Source organism: Penicillium pulvis, assembly GCF_028828015.1.
Source record: "Penicillium pulvis strain IBT 33274 chromosome Unknown scaffold_8_segment0_segment0, whole genome shotgun sequence".
In the NCBI taxonomy this organism is placed as follows: Eukaryota; Fungi; Ascomycota; class Eurotiomycetes; order Eurotiales; family Aspergillaceae; genus Penicillium; species Penicillium pulvis.
Genome location: NW_026643080.1, coordinates 5,251,850 through 5,279,760, shown reverse-complemented (window position 1 = coordinate 5,279,760; position 27,911 = coordinate 5,251,850). Strand labels below are relative to the sequence as shown.

The window sequence follows — 27,911 nt, the reverse complement described above, 5'->3', positions numbered from 1 at the left end:
TACGATCATGAGTACAGTAAAAGGAGTCCTAGAATGAGGGTATTGCAAATAGAAAATTGAAAAGTCGCCCGAAGACAAAGGGTAGATCATGCAAAGTGTACGCAATTAACCGTCCCATAAGTCTATCAAACAGTCATGACAGAAAACACATGAAACAAGACTCAGGTTCCAGTCATTAAAGAGCCCACTCGTCTGTCTCCGAGGCAGCGATGAAGGGCTTATCAATCTGCTTGATGGCATGATCACCGCAAAGAATACTGAAACATGTTAGTTAGAGATACAATCTAATACGAGAAAAGGACTCACCAAGTCTCAGCAACGAGTCCATCAAGCTCCTTGACAATCTCCTCTCGCCGGGAAGAAGAAGGATCTCCCTGGCTCAATTGTGCCTGCAGATCCCGAATATACTTCTTCTTGCCTCCTGCACCCTCCAACACCTCTTTACCAAGGCAATCACTGTGGAACGCATGCTGACAGGGAAAGACGAAGAATTGGCGACTCAGTAAAGGCAATGAACAGATCCAACACTTCTCGCCAGGTTCCACAATTGCATAGCGAGTATCCAAGCTAGCAATCTCGTTGCGGATCTGGCGGGCCGTATTGGCTGAATTATCCATCTCCTGGCGCAGAGCATCAATGTGACGTGAGTAGTCTTCCAATGCGGTACAGATCTCATCTTTGAAGTCGTCAATGACCACAAAGTCCGGAAAGAAGGGAATAAGGTCCTCAATACGGAGAAGTTCGCAGCGGCGCAGGAATTCGATCGCATCTTTGATGCCGGTGCCTGGCTGACGGATCTTCTTCTCGGCCACTAGAAGCCAAAGTTTCTTGCGGAGCTTGTTGTTACCTTCGGGACGATCGGCGACGATGGCAGCGAGTTCAATATCATCATGCTCCAGGGCAAGCTCTACTGCCTGCAGGTACTGGCCCATGGCGCTGTAGATATGGATGCATGACTGCACTCGCTTGTGCTGGATGCACAGTCGAAGAGCAAAGTCCGCATCGTATGCAGGCGGCGACGATGGTTGTGACTGGAGATAGGTGAGCAGCCCAGCTTCTGAGGTGGACTGACTGGAGGCGTGGATGGAGATGAGCGTATTATGAACAGCAGCGGAGGGATGCGGATGATTGACAATAATGAAGTTCAAGTATCGCACGGCCTGGTTATTATTCAAAGCGACACTGGCGGTCTTATTATAGTTTAACAGTGCGGGAATAAGCCGTTCTGGGTCAAGATTGGTTTGTCGCATCAAGATCTCGATCAACCCTGTAGCCGCATGTGTCATAAGCACACTGCTGTACTTGTAGAATACGTCGGGCTCGCTCTGTCGCTGAAGAACATTAAGAGCTTCAGACCATTTCTCTCGCTGGATCCAGTAAGATAAAACGTAGTTGAAATCACTAGCTACGGTCGCAAAGAAAAGTAACTCTTCTTCACGACCATGGCTGCTGATGATGCCATAGACGGTCTTCTTATCCAGGTCAGTCTTATGCTTAGTGACAAATTCTTGGAATTCAGCTCGAACAGTGCCAAGTTCATCCTTTATTTCTCCCGTGGTGGCACCATCGGTCAACTCCGCTTTAGTTGCGATATTATCATCCAGAGAGTTCAGTTTGGACATGAAAAGTTCCACCAGCCAACTTGCGACCATGAGTCTCTGCATGACAGATGCTTTTTTGTATGTTGATATCTGCGAGAGGAGGTATTTGCGCAAAGCATCATACTCCTTATTGTCGATCATTGTCAGGCAAACTTCTTCGAACCCTTTGCTGCTCTTGCCCCATACTTTCGCTGCCTCGAAGAAACGGCCTTCTTTGGCTAGGGAATCGCCTGACGCAGTCAAGACTGTATCACGCTGTGCGGGACTGCGAGCATATTGAAGCGCTTCATCAAACTTCTGCTCGCGGAGAAGAACCTTCCACACGTCTCTATCTTCGTCGTTGGCGACAACTTCATAGATCTCCTGGCTGGTGAAAAGCCAATAGGTGTTTTGAGTGAGATCCGTCAGAATACCTAGAGAACTTTGTCTAGGCTCCAAGACTGTTTGCTCGTACACAATCTCTTCATTTAGACGGTTGACCGCAACGACCTTTCCTTCAACAAGCGCCAATATATGCCACTGGGACAAGGCCATTGCCGTGATTGGATCCTGGATCATCTTTTTTCCACCTCGCGCAGATTCAGAGGCGGGAAACTTCGAGCGTGGGAGCATCTTCGCATTTTCAAACGGAGACGAAGAGGCAAGTTGGCCATGATAGATTCCATGGGAGCTGAGCCACGCAAACTCCTTTCCAGTGTATCCTTCAGCTTGGGATCCCCCAGCAGTAGATGTAGATGATGAGACCGTCAATGTTGATGGCGCAGAGCCAGATGGATGCGGGATTTCATAGCTCAGGGGTGTCTCGCGTTGGAAAAGCTCCGCATATATAGATCCACCCCCTTCCCTTCCATGTTTCGTAGACCCAACTCGACCCAAGAAATGAACCAAGCCTCCATAGGCTGCGACGATAATCCTTCTCTGGTCGGCTTTCGAGGAAACTGCCTCGGCGCTGATGCCAATGACGGGTGAAGCATCTGTCACCTTGTAAACAGCAGTGACATATTTCTCCTCGCGCCGATAGAATTCTGTCGATGGTTCGATGTATGTTTCATAGACACTACCATCCGTCGTACCCAAGAGGATCTCGCGTGTTGAGGCAGTTGGTAACGAAGGGTTCCAGGCAATGCTTTCGATGGATACACCCTTTAAGCGGGACAGGGCTTTAGGGTGTCGCGACTGGGTATGGAGGTAGTAATTTTCGCCGAGGGTAGTGCTGATGATAAGATGCGATGCAGAGGGATCAAGAAACATGCGGCGGATCAAACCGATCTCTGAGGACTTCTTGGGCAAGTCGATGTCTGTTTCAAACGAACACTAGTAAGCTCCGCCGGGTCCGGTCACGATTGCGGGGAAGGGCTCTGATCTATCTTACCATCGATATCCTCTGGGGAATCAAGATCAATCCGGAGAATTCGGTTGGTCGAGAGAGCCAGAATTAGCACATTGTTGGCGACCTGCGCCGCCACGAAGTCGGCCGCGATGGGGAACTGGAGCTGCACCCGCTGCACGTCGAATATGGGTAGGGAGTCTGCGGGCTCAGTCAGGTTGTTGGGAGCAACATAACTGCTGGATCCGTCCAGCGCCATTTTGACCAGCTATATCATGCCGCCCGTCGGTTCCGGGCAAGCTGCAGAGGAGCTGTTGGAGCTTAAGGTTGACGAGGGAAGACAAGCTGGAATGCGGAGGACGGGTGTGTGCCTGGATGCCTAAGGCCAGGCTACAACTCAACTACGTGAGGCTGGGAATGATACAAGCGGAGAATCGACTGACGCTGGGGTAGACTCTAGGACTTTAATTTCTCTAGAATGTATTTCTTCATGCCTCATGCATTGGGTATCATCAATCGAGAAGAAGAAGAAAAAAAGCCAAGCAGAAATCATTAGAACATATGTGCTTGGGGGTATCATGAATCCACCAGAAATAAAAACCGATTCCCATATTACATCACAATGCATTCCCGCTCTGGCTTGCGGACCTTTTCCTTCGATTTCTCCTTGCTCTTCCCTTTCATACCACGATCTTTAGTGCGCCCTCGTCCATTCTTCTCTTTGCCTTCGGCTGATTGAGGCGGCCCCAGCTTTCTGTCCTCGGGGGCGGGCTCGTCCACATAAACAGCCAACTCGTCAGCCTCACCCTCACTGTCAATGGTGAATCTGTCTTTGCTAAGCCGACCAGCAAATCGGGAAAAGGTTGCGCCAATTCGATTCTCACCAGACTGGCTACCAGCACGGCTTCCCGAGTTGCTCTTGGTGGCACGGGACCCGCGTCGTGAGAAGGGGAATCCTTTGCTGCTGTCCTCTTCCATAGGTGCCAGTCGTGGCGAGGAAGCGGGCACTGACCGAGGGTGAGGGGGGTTGTTGCTAGCTTCCGAAAAAACAATGCTACTCGGTCGGCCACCGCTGGTTGAGAGTTGGGGAGCGGTGTCTGGTGCGGTTATTTCAACGCTGGGTCGAGCGGAGCATCCGTCCTCGGTCATACTGCCGTCGGTTGTCTCATCAATGGTCTGGTTCGTGAACTTCTTAGAGAATTCTATCATGTCCACATCAAGCGTAGCATCTGAAGCCTGAGAGGACGTGGCCTGGCTTAGATAATTTACCATGGATGCATCCTGGTCGATGGGGAGGATCTGGTAGAACAGGAGATAGGGCGATTCCGTCTTCAGGGCTTCTTCGATGTCAATTAGAGTCACCCGTTCCTGGGCCAAGTCATCAAAGCGCATCCAGTGTTTGGGTGTTTCAGTGGAAATGTGACCTGAGCTATCACTAGAGCCCGGTGGTGCTGGGTTAGGGCTTGTGCCTCTAACAATAGAAATGTAGTGCCCCGAGTCGACTGAATTGCCCCGGTGGCAGACCATCGACTGCAAAGACAATTTAAAATTCCCGTAGATCGGGGCATTTGCATCGAAGTTGTCATCCTGAATGAAGTGGGGCAGGCCAATTTCGGTTGGGATATCGACGTATGTATTCAGCCGAACCGCTTTGCCATTAGGGAGGAACGAATAGCGTTTTAAGCACATGCCAAGAATGGGTCTCTTCAAAGAGAAGTGTGCCGCAACCTGAGCATCATTGGTTGGAGTGTTATCAGTGTACCATGCTACGCGAGTGAAACCATTAGTGCGATATTCATCATAAGTTTTCGAGGGGGAATGACATACGAATGAGGCTGAAGAATTGCCATGCGGGCATCATCACTTCTTTTCTGAGAATACCCCTTCGTTGAGGCGGATTTTCCGAGGCAGGTGAATCCGCGGCGCCTGCAGCATCATCCGGGGAGTCAGGAACAAACCGCTCACGAACTATACTATCCCGTCGACCAATTCTTCGTGCTGATAGATTTTCACTGAATTCCGAGAAAGAAGACCATGGACTTGGCTTCTCAGCGCGAGGCGAAGTAGAATGAATAGACTGATCAGGCGTCATAGTGGGCGTTGTTTCAACCTCCTCCACATGAGATGTGAATCCTTTCGAGATGGATAGCGAATCCATCGATCGAGTGGAGCTCACTGTATTTCGTCGTTCCAGATCCCGCTTCACTTCGATCCTGTTGTTGAAGTAAGCTTCCAGGCAGTCTTCGAGCGTAAGCTTTTGCCCATCGGTAGGCTCTGGTGGAATAGCAACTTCTAGCAGACGCTCGTTGATGAATTTGTGATCGTCGCTAGCATCCTCCTTCCCGAAATGGTAGATGTCCATTTTTAGAGTAAGCAATGGCAATTCTAGCTTTTCTGTAATGAAAGTGAATGCTTCAGAGGCATCTTGCTGCCGAAGCATAGCTGCATCTTTCCAGCCACATTCAGCCAGGGCATCTTGAATGTGTTTTGTCTGAAAGAAGTATTAGTTAGTTTATGTGCCTCGCAGAAAGGATATATTGACGTACAATATCGGTTGTAATCAATCTCCCGGACCGTAGCATATTGACCCAGAATCTCAGCAAGATGACAAGTTTCCGGCGTGGCTCATCGTTGAAAGACTTGTACAAGATCGCCTCAAAGCAGTCAAGACGGGCGAACATGGCAAACAACAGAGCGTCCAGAAAGCAGGTCACGCCCTGGCGGTTTTCCGCGCCGAGGAGTTTGGTACTTGGTGTATAATTTCTGATAATTCCCTCGATCGAATCTTCCAGTAACAACAGCAAACTTATTGCTTTATCGACGTCGTCCTTGGTGGACTTCAATGCATAACTAAAATGACGCTCCTCCAAGGCTGCGATTCCCATCGCTCGAATTCGGGCTTCAACTGTCTTGATCTATTGATCGATCCAAAAGATTAGAGGACAGGGGACAGATAGCGACCGGGAAATGAGGGGCCACCAACCTTCTTCTGGTGCTCTTGGTTATCCTCGCTTGCGGGGTGAGAGTCAAAGAATCCGTGAAATAAAGGGAGTGCAAGGGCGTGTGTTTTCTAAAAAGAATGGCGATATTAGCATTCATGATTCATAGTGCACAACCATGCCTGGAGCGACAGTAATGGTTTTGAAAAGGGCAAAATGGCGACCATACCTCTTCATCTTTGCCATGCTTGCGCCGGTCACGGCGAGTGAGAAAACGATGAATTCCGCTCATATCGGAGGCTGTGTAAATCAAATCTGAATATTAAGAGCCCTGGTCCCCCTAATGAACAGGGATGTCAAATGGATCGACAAGATCTCTAGGTAGGCGACATGCGGAGAGGCGGGTTAGGAAGCTCTATTAGACTAACGCCGGGCGGAATCGAGGCTGCAAGATTCCCATGGAGCGCCTGGAGAACACATCATCTGCCACAATGGCTCTTAGCGTAGGGCACGGGATATGTTAGAAGAACCACTCAGAATTCGAGAATTGGTGAATGCAAGATGATTCGAGAAGAGATCGCGGGATGATCAAATGAAGCTTAGACATGTTGATCACTTGCGCGGGGCATTGACACCTAACTTTCGCCCGATATATCAGGCGCCAATATACACACGTGACTTCTTCCGGCTTGCAAACAATTTTCCCGAATGTCCCTGGGACTCTAGAACGTCGAGTTCATCAGCACCATATCTCTCCCAACACACACAATGGCTTCCAGGGAGCCATCCAGATACCTGACAAGGGCATTGCCCCGGGCATTTGCACCTTCTGCTCGTTCCCAGGCCTTTTGGGGACGGCGCAATGTCTCCGACGAGGCTCCGGTTAGGCGTCTGTCCGATCTGGAGACCGAGTCTTCATTGATGACGGCTGTGTCCGAAGATGCAGCAAAGTCCTTTGACCCTATTGCGCGAAGCAAATCCCGCAAAAACCAGCTTCCACGGTCTCGGTACGTAATAATCAAGTCGCGACCTGATTCCCTTACTCGTGTGACAGCGAAGAGCTATCTCCATGATAAACAAGCTTGACTAACCCAAATCTCAGTTACCAATTCCGTTCCCCGAAGTACAATCGCGGTCCTCTTCACCCTCACCAACCGCCTCCTCCCTCCGATCCCTCATCCCGTCTCTTCGTCCCGGGCCCCTTCGCTCTTCCCCGTGCCGAGCAAACCTACAACTCGACCATCGCATCTGACATTCTCACTCTTTGCTACGTCCACACTCCTCCGGGCTTCACCCCTCCCCCTAAAGCGCCGCGTCTGCGTGAATGGGACGACAGCTCGCCGTACCACAAGAACCGTCCTCTCCGCGGTCCCCGTGGTGGAGATGTGCTGCGGTTGATCCGCAAGCCGATCAAATTCAACAACATCCCCAAGATCGAGCGCATTACTATCCACAGTTACGTGAAGCAGGCTGCGCAGGACAACTCTGCGTGGTTGCACGTTGCTGGTATGGCCGTTCAGGCTATCTCCAATGTGCGTGTGGAGACCTACAAGTCCAAGGCCAGTGTTGCTACCTGGAGCATTGCTCCCGGCCGTGACACCGTGGCTGTCAAGGCTGAGCTCCAGGGTGAGACTATGTACCATTTCTTGGGCAAGCTGATTGATGTGGTCCTGCCTCGCATTAAGGATTGGCCCGGTGTTAAGGGTAGCAGTGGTGACAGCAGCGGAAACATCACGTTCGGTCTGGAACCGGAGAATGTGGCCATGTTCCCCGAGATTGAGATCAACTACGATATGTGAGTTTTTTGTCCTTTGCCATGGACCGTCATGTCAAGCTCTTGGTTCTAATATTTCACTCTAGGTACCCTCCCAAGATGATCCCCGGTTGTCACATCACCCTACACACGACTGCCAAGGCGGATAAGGATGCCCGTCTCCTCCTCAGCGCCATGGGAGTTCCCTTCTACGGAAAGATCATCCACTGAAGTGCTAGATAAGTCGCCTACGGCACTGCTGGCCCTGATTTTTCTACTTTCTCCTTAGGGCGTTCTGTTCCCATAAAACCTGTAACTTTAGAGGTGGCCTGCATAGTGGTCATTGCGATTCACCAACCTTGTGTATTATTTTCAATTTCCAATTCATGTCAAGCGAAACATATCAGAGAAAGACCCTCTTAGCTGTTTACCACTTTACTGAGTAGGTATTGTGGTATGTTGGTGATGATCATCATATTTTAAGAATACCTAATTAAATTTGCGTGGATATTGATATCGTAATACAGACGAGAAGAGAAGACAGGATTAACAATACCTCATCATCCCAGCTTCGGCATAGCCAAGAATTTACACTTCAGCAACTCATCTGCGCTAGGCCGCTTCTCATAATCAACCTGGAAAGTCATGTCCAGGAACTCAACTGCCTCTTGACTAACATGGTCCGGAGCCGGCGGACGCGCCTGGTTGCTACCGATAGCGAAAATAGCCTGCAGCTGACTGCAATCGGGGAAAGGGTGAGCGCCGATGAACATCTCGACGACCAGACAACCCAAACTCCAGATGTCTGCTTTCTTTGTGTGGGCCGTTTGCCGCACAACTTCGGGCGCCATCCAGTAGACGCTACCCTGCAGAGATGGTCGGTTGAGATGACCACCACCGCCATGGCTGGCTCGGGATCCGAGGACATGGGACGCTTCGACACGTTTGGAAATACCGAAATCGGAGATCTTGACTCCACCCTTGTTATCGACGAGAATATTCGCACCCTTGATATCACGATGGATGATATCTTTGCTGTGCAGGTAGGAAAGACCTGCCAGGATCTGGCGGACAAAGTTCTTGACCAGGGGCTCCTGGAAGGTGTTGTATTGCTTCAGCATGGTTGCAATAGAACCACCAGGCACATACTCCAGGAAAATGTTCAGGTGCTCTTCATCGGCAGCTGTACCCAGGTATTGCACAATGTTCGGGTGGTGCATTCCTTGTAGAAGCTCAATTTCATGCTTAAGGGCAGTGACCATAAGGTTTTTGCGTTGATCGAACTCCGTGCCCTTGGTGCCGGAAGGAACCTCAACCTGCTTCACAGCCATAAGCTCTCCAGTGATGGAGTGGAGAGCCAGGAAAACACTTCCGAAAGAACCCTCGCCGATCAGAGAGCCCTTCATCCAGTTTGCCGGTGCGAAGTGATTGCCAGCCAGGAAATCGGACATGCCTGGGTCTTCCTCCTCTTCCTCCTCCTCTTCATATTCGGCTACCATAACACTCATTCGGTCATTACTGGAACCACCGTCGGTGGCAGCGACACTCATACTCTCCTCCAGCAGGCTCTGTCGTGAGTGGTTTGGCTCATCCGAGCCACTATCAAGTGAGACATAAGACTTGCGGTTCGGCTCTGTTGTAGTCGGAGACTCTTCTTGGAGTGGTTGAAGGGTGCTCGACGCAATCGAGTCGCGGTATGAAGATTGGGGAAGGTTGAATTTAGAGATAGATGCTGGCCGCGCACGCGCCGCCGGTGCTCCACCTTGGTGTTGAAGCCAGGCATCGGCAATATTGGGCATTGGGGGGATAGGAGGAATAGAAGGCAACGGCGGAAGTGGAGGCGCGTCCTTCATACTCGACGCAACACTGTAGTTGCTGACAACACTGAGGCGACTTGCAGCACGGCTGAGACGCTGCGATCTCCGCATCGTCTTTTCGATATCTTGTCGATCGTGGCTAGGGAAGAACGAGGGAAGCTCGTGAATAATCATCTCACTTGGAGGTCGCTGGCCGAAGAATGACCGAAGCTTAGCCACTGGATTGCGCTGGTCATTGGGTGACATCTGGTCTTGTTCGATGGAGGGGGTGGAGCGACTGCGAGGTCCCTGTGGAGAGACTGGCTGCTTGGTATTGATAACTTGCCAGGATTCACCTGTGAGCTGTTGGATCTTGTGTTGGTTGCGACGATTAGATCTGTTCAAGGCGATTTGATGTGTAACGGAACTTTCGTCCACAGCCAGCTGTGATGCCCGACGAAGTTCATCACCATCCGGCTCGCCAGCGTGAATCTTGCGCAAGATCAAACGACCGCGTTCGGACTTGCTGACGCCTTCACAAATTTCCATGAGCTCGCTCTCAGTCAACCGTCTGCAGTTCGCCAGATCCGGGTCTAAGCCGTCCAAAACGTAGAAGCAATAGTTCCTGTACTGGTGCTCTGGAAGCTGCAACTTTTTCAGAACGCCAACCATCACCTCATCTGGCGTTTTGCAGTGTCGAATATCAAGGACCTTGGTTTGTCCACCAGTGTAAATAACACGAATCACAGGCGAGTTGGGTGGGAGTGGACCCATTGTCAGCCCGTCAAGACTAGGATTCCGAGGGTGAGAGCTTCTCGAGCCGTCGTTGGCAGTACGACCGGTCCCTGAGCCTCCTGATGATGGCTGATTAAGATAATCTTTGCGCCAGGAGTCTCCAGGTGTTCCAGGTTGTGACGATTTGCCGAATTCCTCCCCTATCTGAGACATGCGTCCATTGCCGAGAGATGGGAAACCTGAGAAGCGCGAAGGTTCAGAGGACAGGGCTGCAGCCTCCATGGCAGCTAATTTGTTCTTTACAAAAGTCAGCATCTCAGTCACAAGTGAATTGTCGAAACTGCATACAATATTCTTTTGCCTTGGGTTCACCATGGCCTTGTTCCGAAGTTGTTTGATCGCAATAAAGATGCGCACTCGATCACCCACTTTCTTGATGCCTATCTCCTGCAATATCTTCTGGTCGCAGTCAATCAGATTGTCGCCGTTAAAGTTATTAGCTACAGCGATGTCAGTCCTTATTCATTCTGCCACAATAATCAGTGAAATGATACCTCTAAAGAACGATTCGTACTGGCCGCATTTGATACTGTGAAGCCATGCGACGACCTTCTTCTCATCCCAAGCTCTATATCGGGTCAGTCAGTGTCATTGTCGAGACCAATGCTGGTTTTTGTCTCACCGAATGGCTGCAAGCTCATCCTGCCCGTCGGAGAATTCGGACTTTGTTGGGCTTGTGAATCCAACTCCATCCACTTTTGTCGCCGTCGCGGGTCGAGGGGTTGTGGTGTGATAAGCTGTCACCGGAGTTGGTGCCCCTAGGGGACCAGCAGAGTACTGGGTTTTAGCCAGCATGGTTGTACCGGGTCCTGCCACGAGCTTTCCTTGCTATTTCGGTATTGAACTTGTCGGATGTTGATTGCGATCGGAGCGCCCTTGCCTCTGCGGACAAGGGCCTTTTAAGCCGAGGTTCGATTCGCAGCCGGAGGAAGATGGTGACCGGTCAAAACATGGTCTCAGCACCTAGGATCTTATGGTCAGCTTTCGTCGTTTCCAAGGCCTTGTAGCAGATTGTTAAATGATGGGGTTTGGGGGCCAAGAGGGGCAACGTTCGTTCCGGTCCGACGACGACATAGCATTGGGGTCCAGTGGCCAGGATGACGGAGGGCTGACTGACCTGCGTTCCACAATGGTACAATAGATGCGAAGGATCCCTGGTGGGCGGAAATGGAATTGGGGAAGAAAAGAAGGCGGGTGACGACTGATCTTGATGTCTGAGCTTTTTTGGGGTGAGATCGGTGGAAAGTGGACTTAGTGTGGTCGAGATCGGGCGTTATCGAGATAAACTCCCCACCGGGCTTGACAAGACAATTAATAAGAAGGAAATGAAAGGAGAAGATCTGAGGGGGGAAAGAAGTCGCACAGATCATAAATGAATTGAAAATTCAGTTCCTTATGAGATAGAGTCTCAACCGTGGTCTGCATCAAGGGGCTGCATCCCCCACACGTTTCAAAAAGGTACAAAGTTTGGTGCCATGTCATGTCTCATCCCTAGATTCTGAGCCAAATTTTTATACTCTCTTAAGGAATATATGGAACATATAGTCTTCGATCTCTGTGCCTTTGTAGTCTGCTCATTTTCTCGCGATACTCCTCAGTACCTGATTAATTTAGATTATCTAGATGTCTAAATATATATGGACCCCGTTGTTCATGGCCCCACTGGTGAAACAGCGACTCTATGGTCTGAAACTAGTCTTGACCATGTTCAGACCCATCCGAATCCCACTGATAGGAGTATTACAATTCACACAATGGATATTGTAATATGCTACTATATAGATAACATGATTCAATTGGTGGTGGTATATATCTCATATCGAGCAGGGTTCCAACCTGGGCCCAAAATTCATTTTCAGCTATGTTAGGGCAAACCTTCTTACCTTGGAAGACACTTGGGGACATTGTTATATTTGATAATGATTCAAGAATTCGGATTTCAAACAGACATATACCTACCTACTTTACTCACTTTCAGGCTAGATCCACGGGCTGTTGGAATTTTATTTTCGAAACAAGGTGCGCCATTGCTTGACTCTTTGGCCTTTCGTTGAAGTTTCCAATTGCAAATACCTGTGGCTATGAGTGTTGATCCCGGCATTTCCACGGAGACATTGGATGCTTGACATCCACGTGGGCTCGGTCATTCTCATGTAATGCACATTTATGTACCTAGTGCGGATGGACGGAGTAACGGGCCATACAATTGCCGTGGAAAGAACCCGATAAACCAACCTTCAGCCCGAACTTGTTCGAGCACGATACATGGGATCATAATTGCTGTGTTTTTTTATTGTCTATAAAGTAGCTACTAGTCAAGGTTCTCCATTTACTCCACCTAGGAAACTCAATGTTTTGCATTTGCATTGGCATTTTTCCAACTCCGGTCCAGCATGGCCTCTCCGCACCAGTGGAGACGACGTGCATAACGGAACCTTAGGCATGTCGGCCATGAAAAACCACCAACCATCAGACCCATCATGATCCCAAAAATATACATTCTCTAGACCTATAACGTCGAACTGTACTTATCGTCTGGTTGTTTCAAACAACACGTGACCGTGGCATCCCCCCTCACAGTGCGCACTAAAACCCCACAGTTCTTTTTTTTCCCCGCTCAGTTCCCAAAGGGCCTCAAATTCTTTCCCCTCTCTCCCCCAAATCGGAAATCCCCAACTTTTGCCCCATGGAGGACGACAAAGCTGCCAAAGTAAAGAAGAAGGGGACCACTCATCGAAAGTCCCTTTCATGCGAATATTGCAGCCGATCCTTTGCCCGCTTGGAGCATCTCCAACGCCATCTCCGCACTCGTTGAGTAACCCCCCCCAAGGCCTCCCTAGTCACTCGCTAATGTAGGACAACTCAGATACCAAGGAGAAGCCGTTCTCGTGTGACATCTGCTCCAAGTCTTTCGCCCGAAGGTAATTCCATAATCAATCTGCTTTTCCCCACATCACATCCCGTCGCAATCGTCCAATCGCTTATTCCGATGCACCCGCAGTGACCTTTTAGTGCGACATGAGCGCCTGGTTCATCCTGCTGAGGCTGCAGCCGGTCGAGAACATCGTACACACAACGGAAATGAGAACAGTCATCATGAGATTCCAGTCCAGTCGACGATAATCCAGCCTGCCCATCACGAGTCGCGCATGCTCGAGTTGGCCGACGCTATTCCCGTCCACACCCAGATTGCACCTCCACCTCCCGAGGTACAGATCCAACAACCACCCCCAATAGTAGAGACGACACACTTCAATCCGTCCTGGGGCTATGACCTCAATTTATTGTCGCATGCTGCAAGTCATGTCGCTTTGGAGGGACAACAGGAGAGCTTGGATTCAATTCGAAAATCGTCGCATTCAGTCGGCACACCATCACAATCTTTTCAGGCGCCAGAGAGAGCCATTACCGATAACTATGGTTTAGAGCCCTCCATCCTTGATCTGACAGACTTGGGCGACCCAGTTCAAGATTTCACGGTTTTTTTGGAAAGTGTGGGCCTGTCATCGGATTGGGATTCCGGAGTATTTTCATCAGTAGAAGAGCCTATGTTGCCTCCAGGTATACCAATGGATTCGAAACATCATGTTCGAGAGACACCATCTTCGACAAGACTGGGTGGTGAACTCATGAGTGACCCACGAATGCACATGGATGAGCAGCCATCTTTCTCTAATTTTGGGTCTCGATTGCCGTCGCTTCAACCCGAATCCCATGAGATTGAGGATCGCATTGGTCTCCAGGATGAAGGCTCACGGCCAGCTTGGGATATCACCAATTCCGATCGGCAAGTGTTCGTCTCAAAGCTCGAGGAATTCTCGTTTGTTCTTCCGAAAGGCTTTGTTCCGCCCTCGCGCCACGCTTTGTCCAGATTCTTCGCCGGGTATATCAACGGGTTGAATGAGCATTTGCCTTTTGTGCATGTCCCTACTTTATCGATCGCCAAGTGCTCACCGGAACTTACGTTAGCGACAGCAGCTGCGGGATCGCACTACCGATTTGAGAATGGTCGGGGAATCGAGTTATTCCATGCGGCTAAAGCCATATTGTTGGAGCGTATTCGTCGAAGAGACAGCCGGCAGGTACCTCTTCCCACGTGGAACTACATTTCTCCGCCTTCTGGCTATCCCAATTCACGGGGTTCTTCGATGATGTCGAACACCGCGAGCAGTCCCTTCCAAACCCAACACCATATGCCAAACCAACCCTTCAATGCCTCAATATATACGCCAGATGACTCAGATGCTCATATGGAAGTGATACGAACTTTCTTACTATTGACTGTATTTGCATCCTGGGAAAAGCAACCGGAACTTTTGCGAGAGATTCTATCCCTCCAGAGTACCCTAGCAAGACTTGTTCGAGAGCACGGCCTCACGGAGGCACCACCTACCATGGAACCCATCAGCTGGGAAGAATGGGTGCGAAGAGAAGGCAACAGGCGGACCAAGCTCATTGTATACTGCTTCTTCAACCTACACTCCATTATGTATAACATTCCTCCTTTGATTCTCAATGGAGAGCTGAAGTTGAATATGCCCTGCTCCCATGATCTATGGAAGGCAAGCAACGCGGTCCAATGGCGCCGAGTGTCCCGCACCCGCCAAGGCTCCGATGTATCTTTCCAGGATGCATTCGCTCGACTTTTCTTAAAATCTTCCACCTCCGTCCCATCCGCCCCGATCTCTCCTCTTGGAAACTACATCCTCATTCACGCCATCATACAACAAATATTCTTTGCCCGTCAACTCTGCCTCTCTGCGCCGAATATGCAAGGCACCAGCTTGAGACAAGAAGATCTCGTCGTCCTGGACAACTCACTGAGCGCATGGAAGGCTTTGTGGAAACGCACACCTGAATCCAGCATTGATCCCCAAAATCCAGCTGGTCCCATCGCATTTACATCCACTGCACTCCTCGGCCTGGCTTATATCAGGTTACATGTTGACCTAGGGCCCTGCCGGCACCTAATTACTCAAGACCCAATGCAGATCGCTATAGCTTTGAGCGAATCACCGCCTATCATCCGCAGCCCGCGACTGATTATGGCTTTACTACACTCTGCTCACGCTCTTTCTATCCCGGTCCGTTTGGGAATCGATTTTGTGGCAAGGACACACTCGTTCTTTTGGAGCATTCAGCACTCCCTCTGCAGTCTTGAATGTGCTTTCCTTCTTAGTCGCTGGCTGCTCGCCATTCCTGCAACGCAGCCAGACCAGCGGTTATCGGAACATGAGCGCAAGCTTCTCTCGTGGATCAAAAGCATGATGGATGAGACCGACATGGCTGTAGATCCGCCTGGGCCGCCAGATTTGGACTTCATGGCTAATCCGTATAAGGTGCGGCAATTGAGTGTCGCTATTGTCCGTGTTTGGGCCCGCACATTCAAGGGCAATACCAGCTGGGCGATCGTGGACCTCGTTGGCTCGAGCTTGGATGCCTATGCAGACCTCCTAGAGAACTAAACGGTCTTGAGTCTTGTATGCTTTTTGAAACTTCAAAATTCAGGACGCGGCTTCCTATATTAGAGAACTTCTCCGATGCCGTGGCCTGGCCACTTTAATGATGTTATTGCTTGAGGGTTTTCATATCTCCTGTTTGTGCTTATGTCTGTTGCTTTCTGGTGGACATGATATCTGTCGGAGTTCTGTACATGTTTTCTTTTTCTTTTTTGTGATTGTTCGGAAGGATCTTCTGGGAGAACTTTCAAGTTATTGTATGTATCATGACTCGTGATTGGTGTCTATACCCGGTACTGCGTGTTTGCCATTGAATTCAAAATTTATTTTCATGCGCTTTTGTCGGGCTTCGTGCTTACCAAATGAATGCTTACAATTCAGGTATTTAATTTCTATAGACTAGGTAATTTTGAGCAAATATGCCAAGGTTTAGAGAATCTGCTCCACAGGTGATTTTCCTGTTGCATAGAGAATGCTTGTGCAATGATCAAGATACATGGCGACACGCTGAAGAAGCTTCATTCATGATCTATTGACTCTTTTCTGCTTTATCCACACAAGATGCGATTTAATTGACCCTGTTGAGCAAGACTCTTCCAAAATTCCTGTCGAGTGTGTCAGGCCATGTGACCAGACACTGTAGCTATATTAGCTTTCCCCTCCTCTCTTTCTTCCCTTAACCAATCACCCACAATATGCTATTTTCGGATATGTCCTGTGCTGAAAGTACAATGTTCCTTTCAGCAGTCAGAAATGTAGACTTTTCCTGACTGGTATATTTGACGATCACTCAGGTGCTTACACGGACATGCATCGCCAGCCGTCTGAACCATTCTCTGCTCGTCTTCCACTTTGATATATCATTTTTGAGTACCTGATCCTTAGATGCCTCGATTGCTCCCTAAGAATAAAACAGATAGACACCGCATTTCTACGCTATTGAAGTTATATTCTGCTCAGCCACCTGGGCACCATCATCTTGTCACTAAGAGTTTATCTATTCTCTATGGATTCACAGACCTATAACTGATCTAGTATCTTCATAGTCTGATCACAATGTCCGAACGCCAAAGTGGTGTAGATCAATGGCTCAGCGAGGAGAAGGGATATGGCTTCATCACCCCAGACTCCGGCCCAGATCTGTTTGTTCACTTTCGGTCAATTGAGGGTTCTGGATTCAGGCAAAGAGGGACAGGCGGTCACTTTTGGAGCAGTCATGGGGGCGAGAACTCCCCAGGCGGATAAAGTCCAAGTGCCAAGTTAATATTTACATAATGCGACACAAAAGTATCTATATAGTCTATTTATTAGGATGTCTCTAGCTTTCTCATGAAACTAGCCTCGCTCCTATCACCGGTATAAATCAGAGTAAGAATGGTATCACAAAATGAGAGATGGACAGCACCTGAGGGGTCTACATGGATTATGAATAGATCTTGGACTCGAACCCAAACTTCAATGATATTCTTGAATCCAAATATTGGAATTCAGCCCTTATTCGTTATCCAAAAGGTCTATGGTATATGTCGTTTTAAGGCCTCGAACGCGATCCTTTCGCCCGGTTCCTCGCGACACTAGAAGGCACAAACCGAAGCGCAGACATGGACCGCTCCAGGTCATCGATTTCCATGTCATCCGAGGTCGGGGGCTTCATTTGAATTGGCGGAGGGATTGTTTGAGATGCTGAGCTCCGCCGCCGCAGCCGCCCCTCATTGATTGACGAGATAGACGCCGTGGAAATGCGCCGTCGGGTGCGGTCGCTGTTCATTGGCCGTAGTAGCGAGGTTTGCTTGTCGATTCCATCATTGATAATGTAAAAATTATAGCTCTGCCAGTCTCGTTAGGTTTTTTTTTCATTCTTCAATGATTTGGGGGGTTTATAATCCTTACCCGAGGAAACATGTGCTTGTCTATCAAGTGTAGCCTCCGTTTCTGGGGAGTCGAGCATTTCCGTTCACATGTCTCAACGAAGCAGCCATACTATTCAATTGATTCAATTATTAGCATTGACAGGGGGTTGGCCTAATCATGCGAGAAGAAGCATAATAACTTACAGTTTTGTCCCCTCGTGCCCTTCGAGCCGCTGCAAGAGGATCATGATTTTCCTCGATATGAAGATTCAGAAAATGGCCAGTAGGAAAGTTCTTACTACACTGTGAGCAGCGGTTGACATGTGCCTGAGCGTAATGAACTTCATAGTCCTCGTAGGAGGTAAATGATAGAGTCTCCCTATGTGGCGGTAGCGCACAATGCATGACCTCGGAAACAGGGGTCGAGTCCCGTGCGATCTTCGCTCGTTCTGAATCAGCAGGCCTGGTACTGCCTGTATGTATTGAGGACCTTGATTGTGACTCCGGGTCCGATAGGGAGTGTGAACAGCTTCGGGAGCGTTTGGACATGATTGCAAGGTACCTTTACTTGTGTCGGTCAAAGATGTGACCGGTCCACTTTGGCGGGGCTCAATGCAATAAGGGCGCGGCAAGGATTGGCTCATCCACCAGGTGAGGGTGTTATGACATGATTCAAAATTGGGATTACATAGAAAGAGAATCAGGAATTCAAGAATGAGTGTACTTCTACTGTATAAAACTCTCGGCATAAAATGAAATTGTACGATCAAAATCCCCACTTTGCTAAGCGCCCAATCACATCTCCCCACCAAAGGGGGAGTTTCCGCGCTTGTGCCTTTTACTCCACGCTTTTTCTTGATATCGAATCTGAAATTACTCTCCTCCTACCCATCAGGACTGATGGCTTGGCCACTGTTCTTTAAGTCCGACGTCTTTCAAGGAGCCATCTGACGGGCGTCTGAGCGGGGTTAACGGACTTCCCCTCCCCCGAGCATGGCGTCCTCGTTCCAGGATGCGTGGCAGTGAGTGCTCCTTGCCCCCAGAAAGCGATCATGCCGAACGAAAGAGTGAGATGACTGTGACATAAATGATGCTTACTTTGATTGCTTTAGAATTACGCTCGATGCCGAACGCGAGCTATTGCGATGCCTCGCTGAGAAGGAACCGACCTTCGTGGAATTCTCGCACTATCTGTCCGAGTCAGTCTTATTTCCGCCCGCGCGCCTCTCGGCTTACGCTGACTGGAAGGGTCTTCTTTGAACAGGTTCCGCACAGCAGCTCAAAACGCTATTCTCCTGGATTTCGATGCCGCCCGCGAATATGATATTGAAGGGCGCCTGTGGGATGCGCACCTGAAACTCAACACCCGGTTTCGCAAGAAGCTGTCTCGCGTGAGTGCCGACCACTGGAGGTCGCACGTAACAGGCTTTAGCTGACTAGTGCGATTTGGATAGCACAAGGAGGAAAATGTCAAGAAGAAGCCGGTCGAAAAACGGAAGCTAGAGAAGCATTACTTGGACTTCATCAAGTCAAGCCAGCGATTCTACCGCGGATACATTCAGCATCTCTCGTCTCGATTTGCTGGAATCCTGGAATTGGAGAAGGTTGCCTGCAAATTCAACTTCGAAAGTGCGCAATACCCTTTAATCTCCCTGGCTAGCAGTCCATCCAGGTTTGCTAATGTTCTCTTGTTCAGATCTGTCTGCGCAACCCCCGTCCACGGTTACCCCTGACCTGCGCAAGCGCATTCTCCAATCCTGTCATGCAACACTTATTCGACTGGGCGATCTCTCTCGTTATCGGGAAACTGAATTGGTCAGTAAAGATCGCAATTGGGGCCCGGCCATTGGATACTATGATTTAGCTTCGGTTATTTACCCTACGTCTGGCGCATCACACAATCAACTGGCAGTCATTGCGCTCGCTGATGGCAATCATTTTCGTGCCACTTACCATCTCTATCGGGCCTTGTCCGCCCGGGACCCCCACCCCTCGGCTAAGGGAAATTTGGAGATTGAATTTAGAAAAGTCATGAACGCATGGGCTAAGCGGGAGCTAATCCGTCCAGAGGATGCGGGTATTCCAGGTAGAGCTCTGGCTCCTTGGTTTGTCTATCTGCATGCGCAATGTTACAAAGGAAACGACTTCTCTGAACATGATGAGTTGGAGAGTGAAGTTATGAGCCAGTTCGCAGTGGATATTCGAGAACAACGATCACTGGAAGGCACGCTCCAGAAATATTGCCTTGTCAATATCGCAGCAGAGGATTTTGCTCGAGCACGATCCACTGAAGAATCGGCAAATGCACGCATCTTCTTCCAGCGCATTAATGTTAAGACATTTTTCACACTACTGCAAATTCTACTGGTTGAATTGGAACGCTTTGCTGTGGAGGATTCGGACATTAAGACCACAGACAATGTCCCAGACAAGGTGACTGTGGTCGCCCGTCGTATCCTGCCTGCGCTGCGTCATTACAGCTCCTGGCTTCTCACCACTTGTGACTTTCTTCTTGCACAGAAAGAAGAGAAAGATTCGGCTTTATCCATTCAAATCCAGGAGTTTTGGAAGATTTATGCAGGAACCTTGACTCTTCTTGCGTCTACATTCGATGTTGTGCATCTTCCAGAGATCGACTATCTCCTAGAGGAGGATGAAGAGAGCCTAGGGTTTGCACCCCTAGATCAAGAAGCCACCAGACGCCGATACTACGCTGCAGATGAGCAGCTCAAGCCTCGGGTTAACGACCCCGGTGTCGAAAGAAGCCATCCCAATATGGAAATGCTATACCGAATTCGTGAATTTGTCATCGATGGCCTTGATATGGTCGTGAGAAATAGAATCCCGGTCGTCCTTGTAGATGATGAGGATAAGAAGACATTCATCTATCAGGAAGATGGACTGCCTTCTCAATTCTTCTCCAGCCCCCATATCCACCAGGATACACTCTCCAGCGCTAACATTGAGCGTGAGGACATTCCGCCACCGACTCAAGATTCCAACTCTATTGCTGAGGGTCGCAGCATGTTCGGGGGCTCTCAGTCTGCCTCTGCATCCATGTCTGCTAATATGAACCGTATCGTGGAGGGTGTTGAGCGCCTCGTTGAGTCTGATACATATGAGAATGCGCCTGATGTCCCTGGTCAGTTTGAACCGTTCATGCCCGACACCGGAGACATGCCCACGCCATCCGGTCATATCAGGCCTAGCCCTCATGCTTTCCCCTTCAATGAGCCAGGTGTACAGTCGCTTGGTACCCCTATGGCACCTCCTGGGCTAGGTCCACCTATTCACAATGCTGAGACTCTTCGCGCGTCGTCGGCTCAGCCATACACACCATTGGCAGCTCTGCCCAGCATTCCCAGCATCTGGAATACCTCCTCTCCTGGTTCCTTGAGAGGTGCTGCATCACCCCGGACTCCACCCGGTCTTGGCCAACAGGCCCCATTGCATTCAATGGCGTCGGTTGGTACCAACGTCTCCGAGCGCTCTCCATCTCAAGAGCAGATTTCCAACGAACTACTTCGACAGAGTATCATGGGCCAAACCCCACTTACAGATTCTTACGAGACACCGACTGCCCCCTCGTGGATGGCACCTTCCAACATATCCGCTGCAGGTCACCCTCGTCCTTCCGCAAATCAATGGGAGCGAGAGTCCCTCAACCGAATGACTTTCGGCTCCTACCAGTTCCCCAGCCAAGCCATGTCGAGCATGCCAGCTCCATCATGGGCCAATGAAGCCTTCATCGCCAGCAGTTTTGCATCCGGTGGAGGCCAGTACCCCCCTGGGCTTGGCCCTCATCGCAAAACGGCCACCCAGCTCGGTGCAATCGGGCAGACTCCGCCATGCGGCCAAGGTGGCTGATTAAAGGTGTCTTTACGACTTTTATTACGATACGTATGAAACATCGCACTATGTGCACAGTGCATACAGCCCACATCTATCAGCTATGCGGGAAGAGACTGACATCGATATCCTACCTGCGCAACCGGAGTCAATTTTCCTAGTTTTCCGGGTATCGGTGTGCTCTGTTTCCCCGTTTCTCATGGACAAAGACTATACCCAGCACAGACAGCATGAACAACAAGATTGCCCATGCTCGTTTTGGCATTTCCTTTCCGATGCAGCTGTGGTTCTGGAACTAGGTCTAGCAGAAACCTTTTTCTATGGCCTTGTCTTCCTCTGGTTAGGAATGCTCATGGTATGCTTTACTAAAATACATGGATATCCGCAAGACCCTCTTTTCCTTTTCTCTTCACAGTCCTTTCCTTTCAGTTTCCCGTGTAGAGGATGGTAGGCGCTGTGTGTTCAACACTCAAGAAAGGGGATCGAATCGAGGGATTGGGAACTCCTTGTCACATTGAGTTTATTCTTTTCTTTTCATTTTTTGTTTCTGTTTCATACGAGATGAAGTCCAGTAACGAGTACCAAAATCGGTTATCTATCTTTATCAGCCCAGTACTTTTGTTTATCCCAATGTTTTCAGCTTGGAGGATTGGCATTTTTCGATGGCCCAGAGATATGATTTCCAGGAAAGGGTTTGGTCCAAGAATGGGTTTTCTTTATGCAGACAATGCGGCTAGAGTCAATGCAATGAATGTCACTTTTTACGTTTCTAATCTTGCTAGTATAAAGTAGTTCATCTTAATCTGTTGTATTCATTATATCGTTGTTGAAAACGGGGTACTTTTAGAGTTCCCATGCTCGTTTCTAAATTGCACATGACACCGTGCCATGAGACACTGGGTGGTCGTAACAGACAATCGAGATGACCGAAAGATTCTAAATAAGGACAGATACTAGAGAAACGAGAAACAATATTCTGACCAAAGGTCAAGCGCCTTCGCTTCATCGTCTCGATGTTAAGTCGAAGTTTTATAAGAAATGGAAAAGAAAGCAAAGAAATATTTGGGTATAGAGGGTTGAATCATCCAAAGGTTAGTAGTGCATAGTCAATTGGTATTGAGTTGCACCGAGATTTTCCAGAGTGGAAAATCTTGTGTTGAAAGGTCTTCATTACTGATTTTGGCTTTTAGAGATGGTCGTTTATGACCGGGAGTAGGTCTGCTTGGGGTAGGGGTAGCTGAAAACATTCAAGGTTAGTCATTTGTTTTCACATTCAACTGCGATAACAACAGAGAACTTACGAAGGTCCAAGCTCCTGGATGCTCTTGGCGGCGAGCCACTGGCCCATGTCAACGGAGTCCTCCAGGGACTTGCCAGCGACAAGACCAGCAACGAAACCACCAGCGAAAGCGTCACTGTTAACACTCAAGTTAGCTTATTGCAATACGAGGCATGATGTGGGCCTTTAAACTTACCCGGCACCGTTGGTGTCGTTGATAGCATCGGCGGAAAGCTCGTGGACACCGAACTTCTTAATCTCGACATCGCCGCTGGTGGAAGCGACGGCAACGATGGTGGGCTCGGTACCCTGGGTGACAATGGAGATACGGGCACGCTGAGTGTTCACCTTGGGGAGGAGGGCGAGCTTCTTGGCGATCTCGACAATATCCTCAGTACCCCACTGGTGGCTCTCAGAGTAGGCAAGGGCCTCAGTCTCGTTGCAGACGGTGTAGTCAGTGTAAGGGAGGACACTGTCCAACTGCTCCTTGAAGAACTGGGGGATGAAGGGAGCGGAGAGAGAAAGCATGAAGGGCTGGAAGAGTTGCAAATGTGAGCGGGTATGATCTATACGTTAGGGCAAGAAACTACATACCTTGTTCTTGGCAGCAGCCTCCTCAGCGAGGGCCAGGATGGCGGGAACGCAGACAGTCAGGTGGAAACCACCGACGAAGTAGAATTGGGCCTTCTCAACAAGGTCCCAGATGTGGGGCTGCTTAAGGTGCTCGAGCTTGTACTCGTTGGCAGCAGCAAGGTGGGTGCACAGGCTGCGGTTGTGGCCAGTGATGACGGCACCACACTTTCCAGTGGGCTGGGTCTCGTCCACACGGTACTCGGTGTGGACACCGGCCTCTTCACAGGTCTTCTTGAGAATGTCACCGTAGCTGTCCTTGCCAACACAGCCAATGTAGAGAACAGAGTTATCGGGGAGCAGGTACTGGGCACCACGGGCAGTGTTCTGGGCAGCACCACCGGGAATCAGCTTAGCATCAAGCTTCATGAGCTCATCGTAGAGACCCATGTGCTGCTCCTCAGCAAGAATAGCATCGTTGGCCTTCAGGCCATACTTCTCCAGAAGAGCGGTATCAGCACGAGCCTGGATATCGAGGAGAGGGTTCTCCAGGCAGAGCAAAGGGTAACCTTGGGGGGCAGCCATTTTAGAAAGAGTTAAATAATAGATTGAATAGGGGAAGGAAAAAGAGAATTGGAAAGGAGTAAGAAAAGAGGGACGGGGCCCAGGTGGGATGGAGGGGCTTTTCTGCCGGGTTCGGGGCGGCAAGTCCCCGGCTCCACTTCGATGATGTTCATCTCCTGCAATAAACCATCCAATCTGTTTACAGCTACGGAGTATAGGTCCCTAGCAAACTCCTAAATCACTCATCATGGCCGACCACGCGCTGGAGATCCCTGAAATTATTCAGACAGCCTCGATTCAACACAATCCTTCCGCCGAACACGACATCAACCCTGCCACCGCAGCTTCGGAGAAATACCCCGTGGTCGAAGCCCCAGCTTCGGAAGCCGGTAGCCTTGCCTCGGACATTGTCGATGAACACCGGGTAATCCGGCCCATCCGCCGACACCAGACACTTCCTCCCCTCCCAGATCTGCGCTTCGAGCAGAGCTATTTAGCTAGCTTGAAAGATGCTGACACTTGGGGGCGAGTGGCTTGGATTACCGTGAGAGACCAGGTAAGCAGGCAAACATACCCTTTACATCATGAGCCACGCCCGCGAGAGACTCCGTTTCAAGAAACTTGGACAATATGGCTGGAGCTAAATGAGACGCCAATGGCTAATTTCTCTTCACCGTCCTCTACAGGTCCTCCTTCCGCTGATCCAAGGTACCGTCTGGACACTCGCGCTTTCCGGCTGGAAGTTTTGGAATCGCAATGCCTCGCTCAGTGGACAAACGGTTGGCAGCCGTATTCGCAGGTGGTGGTATGATGTCAACAACTGGAAGCTTCCGCCCAAGTGGACGAAGAGCCCACAAGTGGCATCGCAGGTCGAAGAAGTAAGTAAACCGTTATGATTGCTTCTCTTCTGCTATTCTAATAGTTACAGTGCCGCTAACGCTACTGGAGTTTCTAAAGTTCTACGAGGCCCAGTTTTCCAATGCTGGCTCGGATTAGGTTTTGATTATGCTGAGCGTGGAATCTAGATCCAGGTGCTTGGATACTAGCATTTTTGGCGTTGGGTCTTCTGGTTTTGACTTTGTTTTCTTCTGTTCTATATCCCAATATCTAGAGTGTTGTCTCTTCCCACAACTAACTTGGATCTAAAAGTTGTATCTACCGGTATCACTTTCTCAGATAACTCGTGCATGGTACTTGTATAAGCAAATTTTCATTAGATGCAGTATTTCATGCCTATTCATAGTCGTCCCACTATAGCCTTGCAATAATACATGATGAGCAACTCAGGAAAAGCCCTCAGTAAGCAACAAAGTGCTAAGCTTAATAGAAAGGAAGGCTTATCACTCCAGGAGCATACAATGGCAGAATGTTTCACCGTCCGATATTCAGGGCTGCCTTTTAGCTCCTAAAATATTGAAACTTCAGCCTTGGGTAGTAGGTGCTTGTGGTTGGGGCAGTCCAGGTTGCGGCCGATTCTCAGTCCCGGTGCTATCTCGAGGCAATCCATTAGACTCAACTGGCTGCATAGATTTCGGTGTCTCTGCCGACGGGGCAGTAGGCATGCTTGATGCACTTGCCGTCATCGGTAGAATAGTCTCTTGGGGCGTGGGTTCGGAGGGTATAGGAGGTTCAGCTACCACTGAAGCTCTAAAGACCTGTTGGGGGCTCAGTGCCTGCGGTGGTACTTGGTCTGCAGCGGGCTGTGATTTTGGTGGTACAGCTTCACTGACATCCTTCATCTGAACATCTTTTGCAGGAGGAGGTTCATCGTCGGATGGTTTGTGTTCACTGGGGACATTGATTTTGCCGACACGAAGCTGAACCACCAGACTTTGGGGCTCGCCATTCGTAATGGATTCATCCCCGCTCGCATTTTCTCCTTCATCTTCACCCTCACCCTCATTTCCGTCGTCCCCGCTTTGCCACTCGTTCCCACTCTCAACTGCACTAGACTGGGCTTCCGACTCGTCCTCAAGGTCATCGGCAGCATACCCGGAATAACCATTGGGGTTGGTGGAAGTTCGGGCTCTCTGCGGTCTTGCGATATCCTCTTCCTCTTCTTCGGAGTCTTCACGTTGTCCAGTAAGCAATGTCTCTCCGTAAAGACCCCCAGCACGAGACCGGATCTGCCGCCCACTGGCTGTGAATCTAGTACGAGGCTCGGGAGCTGCCACGTTGGAAGATGTATTGCGAGCGGATCGCCTGGAAGGCTGCTCATCGGAGAAGATGTCCTCATCGTCGGAGTATGTATACTTCAACTTTTTACCACGCGTTCGGCCTTCGTACATGGAAAATCCAGGCTCAGGTCGGGTGAATGCCGCCTTGCGAGCAAGACGGTAGTCCCGACGTTTGCGTTTCTATCCATTCGTCAATTTATGAAGCCCTTATCAATTTCATGTAGCACATACCTCTTCTGATGCTTCGAACCGGGGAATGGCATTGTATATCCTTTCGGCAAGCTTCTTCGAATTTGTACCTTTTTCTTGCTGCAGTTTATCGGCGATTTCCTGTATCTCGGGGATACTCCCTGCAACGCTCCACCAGCTTACATGTTTGAGGGCAGGGTTGCTCTCTCGGTACAAGCGAAAGTTGGTATCATCTTGCCCTTCAATGAGCCAGTATCGCCGTTTCAAGCTATCACGGCCCCATGACTGAACGGATAGAGGCTGGTTGAGGTCGTCGTCGTGGCGCGCTTGCTTATAAGACTCCTTGACCTTAGCCTGAATAGCTTCGGACGACGAAAGTGACCAGAGGATCAAAGACCTAAGCAGCTCAAGCTATTAAGAACGGTCCAAGGTTAGAATTGTTGTTCCGATTAGTGTGAAGTTATTGGTTCATACTCGTTGTTCGGGTGTCATGGTCGTGAAGCTACGGCCTCCATGAAGGGGATTCTTGCCCTCCCACGATTTCGGCCACTGCGGTTGGTGGGTATGAATCGCCTCTTCCAGTGGCCGTGTGTAATGATTCCGTCTAAAAATGGTAACCATTTGATTAGCGATAGATTCTGTAGTCAATTGGCGGACGAGGGTGAAAAGCGCGCGGGTTGTCGGGGTCTGCGCGGGACCGAGTATCGGGTGGCGAACGTACTCAACATCTTTCTTGCGGTTCAAAACAAGACCTAACAATGCGCAAAGCAGTCGCTCGATATATTCGCCTGGAGTAGGCTCTTCAACACCTCTCTCGATGTCCTGTGGACCAAAATGTGGCAGGCTGCGAGGAAAAGCGTCATGGAATCGCGCGCGGAACATGACGATAAACTAAACATTGCGACGGGTCAGTCAACGTGTCTTCGAGCAAAATAAGCGCGTCACAGTCATGCTCCTGAATCTGTCATCCAGGCCACTGCATCGGCGACAGGAAAACTCACGGCAATACTGGGGTTATCTGCCAGCACATATTCATGCGGTGGTGATGGCTCCCGCTTTGGCGGCGGAGTCTCCGACTCCTTCTTGAAGTACTTTGCAATGCCAACGGGGGCTTCGTCGACAGCCATAGCTTCATCATCTGTCGGCGGTGCTGACGATAATGATGACAGATCTGAATCTGAGCGTGTCATATTGAAGGTGGTGGTGGGGAAAGTTGGAGGTGGTGCGAAGGACAAAGTTGAATTGCGCGCAGGAAGCGTCACGTCGGGCCTGGCACCTGCGCGCCCGAGATGATTATGAACGGAATTCCTTACACACTTTATGTGGACCATTCTGCCATATGCACTGTCTGGCCAAGACTATTGGGATGAATTGAGTTTGTTTCATTATATCAAGATCTATATAGGGCTCGACATGTTTTCATTTGGATACAGCAGAGCAAGAGTCGTATATGAGCATGCTGCGCTCGAGAATCACATTCATTTTCACCCAGAATGATTCAGAATGAAGCTGCACTATAGCACAACGATCATTCTGTCTCGATGAATTTGTGGCCACTATTGGTTCCTGAAGGCCAATCTTGGGACTTGATGGCTTGGGAGCATATTCGACGTAGACGCCTCTTTATATAGACTCCTCTATCTTTGAAGAAAGCGGGCTGGAATAGTAAGGTAAATCAAATGGAAGGAATCACATAGAAGAATGTTTATCAAGTTTATGCATGATAAGCTCCTGACCTCCGCATGGGAAGCACGGTCGGCAAG

General features: G+C 49.6%; 11 protein-coding genes across 11 annotated transcripts; 5 read left to right on the top strand and 6 right to left on the bottom strand.

The window, feature by feature from the left end:
* Positions 1-90: 90 nt before the first annotated feature.
* On the bottom strand, positions 91-3,242 carry N7503_011405 (vacuolar protein sorting protein DigA). The gene is made up of 3 exons (XM_057070951.1): positions 2,974-3,242; positions 307-2,899; positions 91-257 (listed from the first exon to the last, which is right to left on the bottom strand). Exons 1-3 carry the CDS (start codon positions 3,185-3,187, stop codon positions 176-178), a joined length of 2,889 nt encoding a protein of 962 aa, XP_056917562.1. The 5' UTR covers positions 3,188-3,242; the 3' UTR covers positions 91-175.
* A 298-nt stretch (positions 3,243-3,540) lies between these two features.
* N7503_011404 (ubiquitin C-terminal hydrolase family protein) lies at positions 3,541-6,159 on the bottom strand (the record flags this gene model as incomplete). The annotated part of the gene is made up of 5 exons (XM_057070950.1): positions 3,541-4,694; positions 4,756-5,419; positions 5,475-5,843; positions 5,912-5,998; positions 6,097-6,159. The coding sequence occupies 5 exons, from the start codon at positions 6,157-6,159 to the stop codon at positions 3,541-3,543; spliced, it is 2,337 nt and encodes a 778-aa protein (XP_056917561.1).
* A 434-nt stretch (positions 6,160-6,593) lies between these two features.
* On the top strand, positions 6,594-7,851 carry N7503_011403 (mitochondrial 54S ribosomal protein uL5m; the record flags this gene model as incomplete). The annotated part of the gene is made up of 3 exons (XM_057070949.1): positions 6,594-6,874; positions 6,970-7,662; positions 7,728-7,851. Coding segments are annotated over 3 exons (1,098 nt in total), but the record flags the coding sequence as incomplete, so codon positions are not given.
* Positions 7,852-8,180: 329 nt separating this feature from the next.
* Positions 8,181-11,006, bottom strand: N7503_011402 (STE11 family mitogen-activated protein kinase kinase kinase; the record flags this gene model as incomplete). The annotated part of the gene is made up of 4 exons (XM_057070948.1): positions 8,181-10,448; positions 10,500-10,651; positions 10,706-10,779; positions 10,834-11,006. The coding sequence occupies 4 exons, from the start codon at positions 11,004-11,006 to the stop codon at positions 8,181-8,183; spliced, it is 2,667 nt and encodes an 888-aa protein (XP_056917559.1).
* A 1,891-nt stretch (positions 11,007-12,897) lies between these two features.
* Positions 12,898-15,676, top strand: N7503_011401 (uncharacterized protein; the record flags this gene model as incomplete). The annotated part of the gene is made up of 3 exons (XM_057070947.1): positions 12,898-13,021; positions 13,078-13,132; positions 13,213-15,676. 3 exons carry the CDS (start codon positions 12,898-12,900, stop codon positions 15,674-15,676), a joined length of 2,643 nt encoding a protein of 880 aa, XP_056917558.1.
* Positions 15,677-16,726: 1,050 nt separating this feature from the next.
* N7503_011400 (cold response protein 1) lies at positions 16,727-16,915 on the top strand (the record flags this gene model as incomplete). The annotated part of the gene is made up of 1 exon (XM_057070946.1): positions 16,727-16,915. The coding sequence occupies one exon, from the start codon at positions 16,727-16,729 to the stop codon at positions 16,913-16,915; it is 189 nt and encodes a 62-aa protein (XP_056917557.1).
* A 286-nt stretch (positions 16,916-17,201) lies between these two features.
* On the bottom strand, positions 17,202-18,069 carry N7503_011399 (Zinc finger C2H2; the record flags this gene model as incomplete). The annotated part of the gene is made up of 3 exons (XM_057070945.1): positions 17,202-17,498; positions 17,561-17,650; positions 17,725-18,069. The coding sequence occupies 3 exons, from the start codon at positions 18,067-18,069 to the stop codon at positions 17,202-17,204; spliced, it is 732 nt and encodes a 243-aa protein (XP_056917556.1).
* Positions 18,070-18,513: 444 nt separating this feature from the next.
* Positions 18,514-21,387, top strand: N7503_011398 (uncharacterized protein; the record flags this gene model as incomplete). The annotated part of the gene is made up of 5 exons (XM_057070944.1): positions 18,514-18,542; positions 18,633-18,719; positions 18,785-18,911; positions 18,975-19,149; positions 19,217-21,387. The coding sequence occupies 5 exons, from the start codon at positions 18,514-18,516 to the stop codon at positions 21,385-21,387; spliced, it is 2,589 nt and encodes an 862-aa protein (XP_056917555.1).
* Positions 21,388-22,569: 1,182 nt separating this feature from the next.
* On the bottom strand, positions 22,570-23,803 carry N7503_011397 (adenosine kinase; the record flags this gene model as incomplete). The annotated part of the gene is made up of 4 exons (XM_057070943.1): positions 22,570-22,606; positions 22,671-22,784; positions 22,845-23,182; positions 23,243-23,803. The coding sequence occupies 4 exons, from the start codon at positions 23,801-23,803 to the stop codon at positions 22,570-22,572; spliced, it is 1,050 nt and encodes a 349-aa protein (XP_056917554.1).
* A 226-nt stretch (positions 23,804-24,029) lies between these two features.
* On the top strand, positions 24,030-24,778 carry N7503_011396 (DUF1770 domain-containing protein; the record flags this gene model as incomplete). The annotated part of the gene is made up of 3 exons (XM_057070942.1): positions 24,030-24,338; positions 24,469-24,660; positions 24,740-24,778. The coding sequence occupies 3 exons, from the start codon at positions 24,030-24,032 to the stop codon at positions 24,776-24,778; spliced, it is 540 nt and encodes a 179-aa protein (XP_056917553.1).
* A 425-nt stretch (positions 24,779-25,203) lies between these two features.
* On the bottom strand, positions 25,204-27,338 carry N7503_011395 (uncharacterized protein; the record flags this gene model as incomplete). Its single annotated transcript, XM_057070941.1, has 4 exons — positions 25,204-26,139; positions 26,191-26,559; positions 26,623-27,039; positions 27,150-27,338. 4 exons carry the CDS (start codon positions 27,336-27,338, stop codon positions 25,204-25,206), a joined length of 1,911 nt encoding a protein of 636 aa, XP_056917552.1.
* Positions 27,339-27,911: the final 573 nt, after the last annotated feature.

Bases quoted from the DNA above. Each gene is read 5' to 3' on its own strand.
- N7503_011405 (XM_057070951.1), bottom strand. From the start codon at position 3,187: ATGGCGCTGGACGGATCCAGCAGTTATGTTGCTCCCAACAACCTGACT. The intron at 2,900-2,973 runs GTAAGATAGATC...CGTTTGAAACAG, and splicing joins TTCCCCAGAGGATATCGATG to ACATCGACTTGCCCAAGAAG. The intron at 258-306 runs GTGAGTCCTTTT...AACATGTTTCAG, and splicing joins GGACTCGTTGCTGAGACTTG to TATTCTTTGCGGTGATCATG.